Source organism: Symphodus melops (assembly GCF_947650265.1).
Source record: "Symphodus melops genome assembly, chromosome: 11".
In the NCBI taxonomy this organism is placed as follows: Eukaryota; Metazoa; Chordata; class Actinopteri; order Labriformes; family Labridae; genus Symphodus; species Symphodus melops.
Window position 1 is genome coordinate 1,177,650 of NC_136701.1, and position 12,466 is coordinate 1,190,115.

Here is a 12,466-nt window from a genome sequence, read left to right on the forward strand (position 1 = left end):
CAATCACACATTTGCAGATTTGGCAGATCTGCCATCTTTGGAGACTTTATGCAAATGTAGGCCGGCGACACCGGCAGAGGGTCGAGATGTGTGTGTGTGGAGCTGTGAACATCTCTGATGTGGCGCATCTCAGCTGCGTCAAGACAAACAGGGTCAGATGGATCAGACCGGAAACGAGAGGACTGGTTTTTCTAAATAAAAGTGGAACAAACTGGAGCAGAGGTTCATCCATCCATCCTGTGTGCTCTGTTCTTCTCTGAAGGATGAAGGTCACACACGGACATAATCATGTTATAATGTGTGTGTTTTCATGGTAAATGTCACGTGCATTTTGACTTTTGACTTTTGATTTTAAAGTATTTTTTCCCCAGTTTTTCCAACTTCCACTTTTGGAGAATAAAAAAAAGCTTCTCTGTTTTTTTTTTCTTTATACCTAAAGTCTCTCCTGTTCTTTGAATCGTTTGTGATTTAAATAGTTTCCCATCTGTAGGCCGATTTGAAACGAGATTATTAATGACACAAATCTTACTGTGGAGACAAAATCACACCTGTTAGTAAAAGTTCTCAGCTGTGAAATATGAACATGATAGCCTGAAGAATTTTAATTGTCTTTCCAGCCAATATTATTATATTTATAGACTTAATATTGTCTTTGCAAATATCTCCCTGCACTCCAAACATTAGAAAGACTTCAGAGAGTTACAGAAAAAAAAAATCAATGCAAGATTTAAAAAAAAAGGAACTATTACTATCGGCTAGAATCACAAACTGAAGCAGTTTTTATATCAACTTAAAGATTAAACAATAAAAATGTTTCTGCACGTTTATGATGATTTTAATGTGAGATTTTTGTCTTTATTTGATTCTTCTTTTCTAGAGAAATATAAATATAGAGACTCGGGTAATAACTCTGCTCATTGGGCCAACAATAATATTTATTATTCATCCAAAACGTGCTTTTATTTTGAAACCAACGACCGGAACTCCCTTCCGTGTGCTCTCGTGCGTGCTTGACGTTGGTGCGCATCTCACCGACCGGGAATACGGATCTGTGAACATCTCGGCCTGTTCCCCGCTGCACCGTGAAGCCGTGTTTTGTGCAGGCGGAGCGGGGAGGCGCTGCTGGCGGGGCTGAAGTGACAGATTCTCGGTCAGTGTGATGACGGACGCGGGGATGGAGATCATCCGGGAGGAGCCGTGTTTGTTTGGTATGGCGATATGAAGCAGGGGGTGGAGAGCCGCCACACAGACGCTGGGCTCCGGCCAAACATCTCCGCATTTTAGCCTCCTATTCCAAGCTCGGGATTTGCATTGCATTGCATCTGCTGCATCGCTTGATCGGCCTCTTGTTTCTGCAAGGTGCATGGTGGAACATGCAGCCCGTTTGAGGACACCCTCCCTCCTGATATTCACTGCTGCCATGACAGGCAGAGGTCTCCTCTCGACCGCGGCTCGGCCGGCTGGAGAAGAGGCGGATTGATTCGTGAACGGTGGCTCTGATCTGCGGATGTTATTTGTGTCTGTGGAGCCTGAACGCATCATCCGCGCGAACACACCGTGAATCCAACTCAGGGAAAAAAGGCAAGAAACAACATGTCCTCTCGATCTGCATTACCGTCTGGAAACGACAGGAGTACTGGAGACCATGTAAGTGCAATTACTGCCTATAGCCTGTGTGTGTGCGTGTGTGTGTGTGTGTGTGCGCGCGCGCGCGTGTGTGTGTGTGTGTGTTTGTGTGCATGCAGAAGGTACATCGTGCATCCTTTCTGATAAAACCTCCCTCACATAGATGTGGCCTTTTGCATCCTCGGTGCGCGTTCTCGCTGCAGGATGAGGCTGTTATTTCCCCTCCACGGGAGGCTGAAGGGACTCCGGAGGTGTTATTGGATGGATGTTTTGGGCAGAACAGGCGCTATGAAAATGGGCTAACCTTGAGTGTCTGCGCAGAGAAAGAGCTGATGGCAGGCAAACAGCCCGGAATGAGTCCGTCCGCATACGATCACAGTCGGCGGATGTGCGCAGAAAGCCTGAACACCAGCCGTCACCTCACATTAGAAGGCTGTGGAGAGATAGTGATGTCACATTATGCTTCCTGCTGCCGCCGCCGCCTATAATGTGCATGTTTGTGCACGTTTGTGTGCGTGCATCCCCCCCCTCCACCTTCAAATTGCACGCGCGCACACAAGGCCAAAATAAATGTAGAATCTATCTGGGTTGTCGGTTTGAAACGAGAGGGGGGATTACTGCGTAAAATGATGTGCAGTCCGTTTGCTGCGCAGCCTACAAAGCGCCCAACCCCACATCCACATCCACATCCACATCCAGTGGGTGTCAGACAGCAGCGCCATACATCCCATACTGAGGCCTGCTGCCTGTACACACACAGCACCCATCCATCCATCTGTTTATGTATCCATCCATCGATCCATCTATCTATCTATCTATCTATCTATCTATCTATCTATCTATCTATCTATCTATCTATCTATCTATCTATCTATCTATCTATCACCTCTCTCTCTCTCTCTCTCTCTCTCTCTCTCTCTCTCTCTCTCTCTCTCATTAGTGCACTGATTGACGTTGCATTATGTCGTTTTTCTCTCCTAAACACTTCTGGCAATAGTCCCCCTCCCTTCCCATCTGTTTGTTAGCAGAGCTTTGAGCACACAGGGATGGTTAAGCCAGTGCATGTGCGTGTGTGTGTGTGTGTGTGTGTGTGTGTGTGTGTGTGTGTTTAAGAGCGATTGATTATGAATGCAGATCTTCAGTCAGAATGAGTCCGATCCGCTGTCATCACTCCACTATTAAGCGATGATGACAGACGAGTGAATTAAAGCGGATGAGATGTGTTGCCATGTTGGCACAGGTGAGTCCTTACAGTGTGAGTGTGTGTGTGTGTGTGTGTGTGTGTGGGGGGGGGGGGGGGGGGGGCTCTTCTTGGAGGTTTAGAGAGAGAGTCTAGGTGCACTGAGAGAACAGGGATGGAGGCATGCGACGGAGGGAGTGTCTGAAGGTGGGGCGTCAGGCTGCGTGCTCGTGTGTGTGTGTGTGTGTGTGTGTGTGTGTGTGTGTGAGAGAGAGCAGGATGACATGCTGGGGGGATGGAAGTGTGACGCCTCGGGGCCTGAAAGCAGCCAGGGACCACTGTGCCGGCATCTGCTCTGATTTCTCTCTCTCTACTCGTCGTCCCTGTCTTGTATTTTTCGGACCCTTTTCCTCCTGACATCGTCCGTCCTCCATCTTCTGCTTCTCCCCTTTTGTTCCCCCCTCACACCCACCATCTTTCTGCTTCCTGCTGTGTGTGTGTGTGTGTGTGTGTGTGTGTGTGTGTGTGTGTGTGTGTGTGTGTGTGTGTGTGTGTGTGTGTGTGTGCAGGGATAAGGATGCAACGATTCACTCAACTCCCGATACGATCCTCTCATCGTTTATTTGACAAAATGAGAAAAAGATTCCTTTCATCTATTTCCTGAAAACGCCGACGCACCCCTTCCTCTCTTTGGCTCTGACACTCGTTTGGGGCGAGCGAGACTGCAAACTTGCTCGTCAGTATGGTTTGGCGTGGCAGCTGCCATGGTAACGCCGCCTCCGCTCTGCAGCTGCTGACGCTCAGCACGTGACTTCAGATCGATGTTTAACGGCCCAACGATGCATCTTCACCTCCCTGATCACGGCCGCAGTGGACTCTAAACCTCGACCATCCGTCGGGTTTCTCTCTCCTGTAACGTTGTGAATGAATGATCGAAGCGATGTCACAATGCTTAGAGTTAAACCTCGATATGAACTGCTGACGAACGGGAAAGAATCGATTGTGAGATGCATCGCGACGCTGCATCGATGCAGGAAAGTCCATCATGGACTGTTAATGCAATGGACCGGTCCACTTCCTGTTCCGGGGTCGCCGCCGCGTAGGTGCGTGCACGGCGTTTATTCCAGGTGGAGACATGAGAGAGTCTGCTCTCGTTCAGTCTCATCAGGAGAGCTTTGAAAAAGGACGTTTTATTTTGTTTTGTGGGATTTGATTTGAATAAAAGGGTTTAAATTCAGCTGCTCGTTTGTGTTGACGGGTAAAAGTGAAGCATGCGTACAGATCCAAAGCTGAGGTGCATCGTCTGATCATCGAATCGTGACGTGACCCGACTAGCTAACCCCGAGCCCAGAGAATGATCAACAATAGAAGGACTGATAATCACAGTGTTTGCCCTTGTTGTTGTGTACGTCAGGTTTGTTTGTGTCTCTTCTCTTCTTCTTCCTGACTTGTAATGACCTCTGACTGAAGCTCTGGGTTTAATGCTAGCTGCTAACAAGGTGCTAACAGAGCGTCTGACTCCTGCTTCGTGTTGGGAGGATTTCATGTTTCTGAAATTGAAGAAGAAGTCACCGCGGGCTCTCGGATAACGGCGTCGGCCCGCGCGCCTGTCATCACAACCGCTCCGTGTGGACCGGCCTTCTTCGTCATCACCTGAAGAAGACCTCCGCTGGAGACAAAAAAAAACCAAAAAGACTAATTCAACAATGAATCAATAATGTGTGATAATAACAGCAGCGGTCGGGGCTCGGTGTGTTGAAGCTTCAGAGCTCAGATTGACTTCATGAGGCTGTTGTGTTGCGTCAGACTCGTCTGACAGCAGTCTGGATCTCGACCTCGCTTAGGTGTTGTTGTGCGCTTCACACACACACAGCTGAGGGGCAGGTACACACACACACACACAGCTGAGGGGCAGGTACACACACACACACACACAGCTGAGGGGCAGGTACACACACACACACACACAGCTGAGGGGCAGGTACACACACACACACACAGCTGAGGGGCAGGTACACACACACACACACACAGCTGAGGGGCAGGTACACACACACACACAGCTGAGGGGCAGGTACACACACACACACACAGCTGAGGGGCAGGTACACACACGCACACTTTATAACACAAACATCTGCCGCTGGATTACGCCGATGTCTCTGATTTCACCAGAAGATTAGATATTAAGCCGGGCTGCTTACTGTTACCTGTGCAGCTCAATGGCTGCTGAAACACAACAAACAGCCAGTTTAAAGTTTGCCTTTAAATACTGTGTTGTTGCCTAAATATCACAGGCTGCAGAAACAATAACATGTGACAATGCTCCGAACCGTGCTTCCTTTTAAGGGCCTATAGGGCTGATTATTTATCACATTTATGACCTGAGTTTATGCTCTCACATGTTTCACTATAGTGAAATAAATAGTGATTAATAAACACAAACTAAAGAGTGCATTATAGCAAGAACTCTTTATGCTTTACAGTACATCCAAAATAAATCCCCATAATGATGAATTCCCCGGTCACTAAACATTCCAGCTGCAGGTTTGAAACCATGAACACTTATAGACAGGCTCCCATCCAGGAGATACAATATAAACACGCTGAGGTGGAAAGCATTGCTTGATGACGTTGATGTTTTTCATTTATTGTGATAACGTTTGACTTCCGTGACGTGTTTATTGCGGAGAGTCAAATCGCAAAACTAGCATGATTTTAAAAGTAGCATTCTCTCCGTGCTCCTTCTTCACTCAGCCCCTCCCCCTCTCTGTGCTCCCTCTAAAGCCACGCCCCCTCACTCACATGCACGAGCACCATTGGTGCAGAAGCTCATGCTTTGAGTGTGGGCTCGTGCATGCGTGGAGTAGAGAGGCTCTGATTGGTTTATAAAACGTGTACCGAGTGCAGACATTGGTCGAAGTTTTTGACGTGTTTACAAACTGCTGCAGATGACGGATTTTTTCCGTTTCTTTTTCAGAGCACCTGAGTTTTTAATTCCTGTCAGGACCTAAAGACGATTTCAACAAACATTTAGAGAAAATGAAGCTACCCTGACTTTACTGTAGTGTGAGGTTCAGTTTATAAATTAGTCTCCCATTACGAGTGTGATTTAGGGCGTGGCCACCTGTGATTGATAACTCACGCCCACTGTTACGCCCATATAAACACATACCTGTGTATACCTTCAGAATATGTGAGCGAGGAACATGAACTGCTGCTATTGGATCTATTTCTGTTCCTGTTTGCAGTTGGAGTTGTTCTGACCAATCACGTTTGAGTTTGATTTAGATCTCTGCAGAAATCTCACTGAACCTGTCCACGGTTGTCTGCTGACTACCTTTTTATTTATCTGGTTTATCAGGTGTCATATAAACATAGAGATACGCTGTCATAGAAGTTGTCTCTGAACTCCAGCTGTCTTCAGTACGAGGTCGGACTGTCAACAACAGTAACCAGTGTGAAGACAAATCCTTTTTATTTGACACAACGAAGTCAAAGGGAAGACAACGTAAGCAAACAGGGTGGACGCCAATGGAGAGTGAAAGGTCGAATGACTGTCACAAGTTGATTGGCAGACACGGAGGTGAGTCCAAACAAGTTGACTCCTCCCACCAGGCTCCGATACGATACTCCATGCTGCATCATGTTGGTGATGTCAATGCTAAAAAATCACAGCAGAGTCAGGAGCAGCATCCCTTTTTAAGACTTTTATTTGACCTGGCAGGATGCAGTCCTGAAGGTCTGGCGCCCTCCTGCTGCTTCACTATATGACACTGGTGTTTGCCCGGATAGTGACCGCTCCCCTCTCCTTGACCCCGACCCTTCTTTCTTCCAGCATGTGTCGCTGGGGTCCAGCCGGGCAGACAAGGCCACCAGCCAGTCCAGAAGCTCGCTGGGCGCCCGGTGCAGAAGCTCCATCGCCTCCTGCTCCGACGAGCAGCCGCACATCGGCAACTACCGCCTGCTCAAGACCATCGGGAAGGGAAACTTCGCCAAGGTCAAGCTGGCCCGACACATCCTGACGGGCAAGGAGGTGAGACGCAGGGCCGCTGAAATCCAGGTGGGGGGGGGGGGGATGGGACGGACTAGAAGGATGTCAGGTGGTGAGTTAGTTAAAGATAAAGTGATGTTTGGAGAGTGGGACGAGACAGCTCATGTTCCTGGTGTCCGGTACATGCTCAGCTCTATATGAACATATTTTCCACCATTTTAAAGAAAGTCATTCCTGTCCTCACGTGCAGCCTGATCTACATTTCTCAGCTGGTTTCAGTCAATCAGCTGAACGCTAATGGACTGACTGATTACAGACGAGATGTGGTGGTGACATCTATAAGGAGCCATGAACACTGTAACTACCAGAGAAATGATTCCAGTGCATTAAGGACGACTCTGATATGTCTTTTAAATAAGCTTCATGGATCCATCAGAAACCATTAAGAACAACCTGCAGGAGTATATAGGTGGTTTTATTGATTGGACGGCGTGACCACTTAATGTCTTCTGAATGGATTTCTACAATTTCAGTTACCAAATGAAAAGAACGAACAATGGGGAAAAAAGACCTTTCAAAACCTGGCAAATCAACATTTAAAATTTAATTCAGCATAAAGCGCAAAGCAATTTTATAGGCAGAGAAGATTAGTTAAATAACATAAACAAACATGGTGGATCGTGTTGTGTATTTTTGAGCTGAAATCTAACTTTTGTTATGTTTTGTAACAAAAATGCTTTAAAAAGTTAACGTGTGTCAGACTGCTAGCTACTGCTAGCTAACCATCTGCCTGTTGTTGGGCTGCTTCCACAAAACAACATGTGTTCATTGGCCAGAGAAGGAAGGAGGTTTTAAGGTGTTTCGGACGCCCCTCAGTTTGACAGATATGAGAGCAGTTATCAGGTCAAGCCAGCAGGCGCTGCAGCGATGGATTTTCTCACAGGAATGAGTCCTGAAACCAGGAAGTGAGTTAGCATGTTAGCTCCCTGGGTTCCTAACTCTAAAACTCTAAATGTGGATTTTGAATGTGTTTGTGTTTAGACGCCTGAAATAAGGTCTGTGGTTAACACAAGCTGAAGAGATGTTGATGTTTTGTTAGACGAGATAAACTACGTTAACTAAGACCCCACTTGTGAATTTTAAAGTTTTTACACTAACTTAAAACGGCGGTTGCTAACAAGTAGCTAAATGAGACTACAGTGGTTGTCATGGAGACATTAAACGTCATCACGCCGGGAACTCTCTCCCTAATCCTCCTTACAGTCTCTAGTCATGTTTGTCAGTGTTCTTGTAAATATTAGGTTAATAAACAACTTATTAAGCTAACGTTTAGCTAGCTTGTCAAAACCGCTGATTAGATCGATGAAGCAAAACAGTCGTGACATCAAAATCAACTGACCGCGGTGTACAGTAGTTAGCTCGTAGCATAACGTTAGCTTTTTACTTCTCTGGGCTCCATTAACTCTTCAAACTTCATATAAATGATGTTCATCTGTAAAGATTATCCAGCTGAACAAAACAGCTACACATCAGAAACGTGTGTTTGACACAGAGATTATTTTCTGCAATGATCCAAAATCCAATAAAAAATCCCATAGGAGAATTCTTGTTTAAACCCGTGGAGAAGCTACTTCTGGGTTGGACTACTAAAATAGACCATCATTCTTCCAGTCTATAAGCTCCAGCAGCAGAAAGCTGCTCAAACTAGGATCAATGTTGGAGATGCTTTTTAAACATGGAGAGAGGTTAGAACGCAGAAAGCTTTACAGACCCATGCAGAGCTGGCTAAACACTGAAGCTACAGTGTCCACCACATGCAGAGCTGGCTAAACACTGAAGCTACAGTGTCCACCACATGCAGAGCTGGCTAAACACTGAAGCTACAGTGTCCACCACATGCAGAGCTGGCTAAACACTGAAGCTACAGTGTCTCTACATGCAGAGCTGGCTAAACACTGAAGCTACAGTGTCTCTACATGCAGAGCTGGCTAAACACTGAAGCTACAGTGTCCACCACATGCAGAGCTGGCCAAACACTGAAGCTACAGTGTCCACCACATGCAGAGCTGGCCAAACACTGAAGCTACAGTGTCCACCACATGCAGAGCTGGCTAAACACTGAAGCTACAGTGTCCACCACATGCAGAGCTGGCTAAACACTGAAGCTACAGTGTCCACCACATGCAGAGCTGGCTAAACACTGAAGCTACAGTGTCCACCACATGCAGAGCTGGCTAAACACTAAAGCTACAGTGTCCACCACATGCAGAGCTGGCTAAACACTGAAGCTACAGTGTCCACCACATGCAGAGCTGGCTAAACACTGAAGCTACAGTGTCCACCACATGCTGACCTACCCATTTTGATGACAAATTGAAAGTGTTTTCTGTCAAACATGTTGGGTATTTATTTGTATGTATATCTGCACTTCATGTTCTGTGTTATTATAAGTGAAGAAATTATCTTTTTTTTTACTTTTACTCATCAAAAATGTTTTATTTTGTTTTTTTCTAGGTTGCAATAAAAATCATTGACAAAACTCAGTTGAACCCAACCAGCCTACAAAAGGTGAGTCTCACCTCTGTATTCTGATGGATTCATTTATTGTACATATGCGACAACCTTCATTTACCATGTACAGTACGTCATCCACACGCAGCAGCAGGCCATCAGAAATGTGAATCATTTCGTCACATTCAACCAGAAAAATGAAATGTTGTTGTGCAGTCGGAGAGGTTCAGGTTCATCCTCAGAGAGAGCAGCTGATGGGGGGGGGGGGGGGCTCGTGGGATGTAATACTGTTTGGCAGGTGCTACAGACTGGATGGGCGAGAGAGGAGACCTCTGCTCCACACATCATCTCTCGTCTCTCTCTGAGTTAATCTCCGCCCTGAGAGGAGGGTGACTCATCAAACAAACCCGGCTCTAAACCAACCCATCGTTTTTCTCTCTGCTCGTGTTCTTAATTTGTCTTTCCTGAACGCACGTTAACCGTGGAGGGGAAACAAAACGCCAGGGTTCTGTAGCTGCCCGCTGGTCCGTTGTGTTGGGTTTGGTGTCTTTAGGGGAAACTCAGGTGTGTGTTTGTTTTTTCCTCTGCATGTCGGAGGGTTCTCGCGCATGAAGGTCAGCAGCAAAGGGGGGGCGACGTTGCTGTGCAGCACTGACGCTGCAGACTGACTGAGGAGCTGGAATAGTTCACATCTGGACTTGCAGATCCTGAACGTGTCTCAACTCGACGTCAGGCAGGAGCTTTTTTTTTTTCCCGTCGCGTGCTTCAGCGAAGTCGTGGAAAGATGGGGGAAAAAAAGACAGACAAAAGATGCAGAGACGCATTCAACCAACCCATATTTTCCCATAATGCTCCTCATGTGCACATGTAGGCCAAAGTGTCTCCCTCATTTAGCACTAATTCTTCCTGCTCCTCCCTCTTTTTTTATCGCTTTGTACCTCCCTCAGCCTGCACTCGCTGCTCTGCCTGCGGGCACGGAGTGAACAGAGCAGAAGGATCAAATCAGGGAGGAAATAATTGTTCTTTGTGTGGCGTTTGTGCGATTTAGTTTGCCTGGAAGATGTCTGTGTGTCTGGCTACGCACACTGGGAAGACCAGTGTGTCTTCATGAGATGTAGCAGATGCAGAGTTTCTGTGCAGCCTGAAAAGAGGAAGCTCCAGAGATGAGTCCCACACATCCTGCTGTGCACAGAATCACCGCCGCCTGTCAGGACGGGTTTTTACTTCCAAGCTGAATCTCTTCCATTAATAAGGTGTGGGGATACTTCAACCTGACATGGTACAGACCCTGTGATTGGTCCGCTCTGCAGCGTTTCATAAAAACTCCAGAGGAGGACGCTGTGCTTGATGCGATTTGTCCTGCAGCAGGATGTTTGTTTCCTGTGTGTGAGGACAAACATTCAGCCCCTCGGCAGAATAAATGGATTATTGGCGATGCGAGGCGGATGAGTTATTACGGCACATTTCATACACGGATGCAATTTAAAAGTTCTTTGTGGACGAATAACAGAAAAGACAAGACACAAAGAGCAGGAGCACAAAATTATACCACAACAATTATTTATTCAAGTTCAGCAAATGTCATTTTTCTTTTATTACAATTTGATTCAATAATAACTTTGCATGTAAAAAATCTTTTTTTTTTAATCTTTAAGGAGAATTTTTTTTTCAGCTTTTTCTAAACTTTTTGCACTTTTTTTTTAAACATTTCCTCGTAATTCCTCCTGATTTTTGCGTATTTTATTTCAAGCGTTGCCAGCTGGGGGCGACACATCATTTATGTTTAGACACAAAAACATGAAGTTACTCCGCAGGACAAACAGCAGATAATATTTCAGGGTCGGTTTCTTCTTCACGCCTTTTTTTTGTTTTAAGGGATTTTTATTTTATTAGTTTTTAATGTTGTATAGTTTATTAATCTGGTTCTTACTCTCACACACACGTGACCTGTGGACATGCATTCGGTCTTCGGTTCGATGCCTTGCTCAGGGGCACCTCGGCAGTCCACGAGAAGTGGTCCGACAACTCTCCAGCTACCAGACCAAGTTCCATATTTTTGTCCGCGTCGGGACTTGAACCGGCAACCCTCCATGCTTTGATTGTAGAGAGATAACGACGAGCATGAAAGGAGCATCTTATTGTTTTCTCGACTTTTTTTTAATTTTTTATCCCGTCTTCTTCGTCTTCTTCTTCTTCTTGGCTGCTTTCCCTTCCTGGACGTGAGCGGCCGCTGTGAGAAAAGGACGGTGGGAAACGGCAGAGAGGAGAAGGATTGGCTGCTGATTGGAGAGAATACTCGACAATTGGCCGGTGATGATAGCGAGCTTCTTTACATACCCGTGGGCTCGAGAGAATCCTGAGCGCTGAAGACATGAGAGAGCTCATATTAGCATAATCTGGACGGTTACTGCATGTAGAGGGGAGATGTATTGTATAAGAGGGGGAAGTGAAATCACGCCGAGCGGAGGAATCACAGATTACACACGACGATCAGAAAAATATCTCCACACCTAAAAAGCGAAGCTTTGAATCTTTCAGTGGATTTTAGTTCCCATCTGCTCGCCGTGTTATGAAACTGAGCCGCCCTTTAGCCACAGAGCGTGTGCGTCCGTCGGCTTTATCGCCAGGATTACTATTCATTCACCACCGATGACCCGGGCTCAGCCGCCGCCGGGATTGTTTATTGTTTTGACGGATCCGACGAGCAGCGAATGAACCGGGTCGCCTCCAGCAGCACTACGTATCCCAAGATTCCCCCTCTCTCTCTCTCTCTCTCTCTCTCGCTCTCTCTCGCTCTCTCTCGCTCTCGCACAGCTGGAGAAGCTGGGAAAAGAGCCCGCTCTTAATACCTGGGTCACTATGGCAACAGTGACGTGGTGGAACAGCGAGAGGAGGGGTGAATGAAGGAGGGAGACGCACACATCGGAGGAAATGGAAGAGGGGGGGAGGATGGAGGAAAGAGGATAGGAAGCTTATCGCTCCATCTTTTTTTTTTTCCCAGTTTGTTGATGAAGAGGAGGAGGAGGAGGGTCACTGGTTTTAAACCGATGGTGACTTTTTTTTTTTTTAAGCGAGGCTCTGAATGTTATAATATGAAATCATCTGGCTCGGATGTAATCCCCTCCGCTCGACTCCAACTAAGTGTACAAATATAT

The 12,466-nt window shown here is 46.5% G+C and overlaps 1 protein-coding gene across 1 annotated transcript in view; it reads left to right on the top strand.

The window, feature by feature from the left end:
• Nucleotides 1-899: 899 nt before the first annotated feature.
• The window catches only part of mark4a (MAP/microtubule affinity-regulating kinase 4a), a 29,454-nt gene continuing 17,887 nt past the window's right edge, over nt 900-12,466 (top strand). Inside the window, 3 exon segments of the mRNA XM_079356297.1 lie at nt 900-1,647; nt 6,645-6,842; nt 9,315-9,368. Of these exon segments, the coding sequence (XP_079212423.1) occupies nt 1,594-1,647; nt 6,645-6,842; nt 9,315-9,368 (306 nt within the window). The 5' untranslated portion in view covers nt 900-1,593.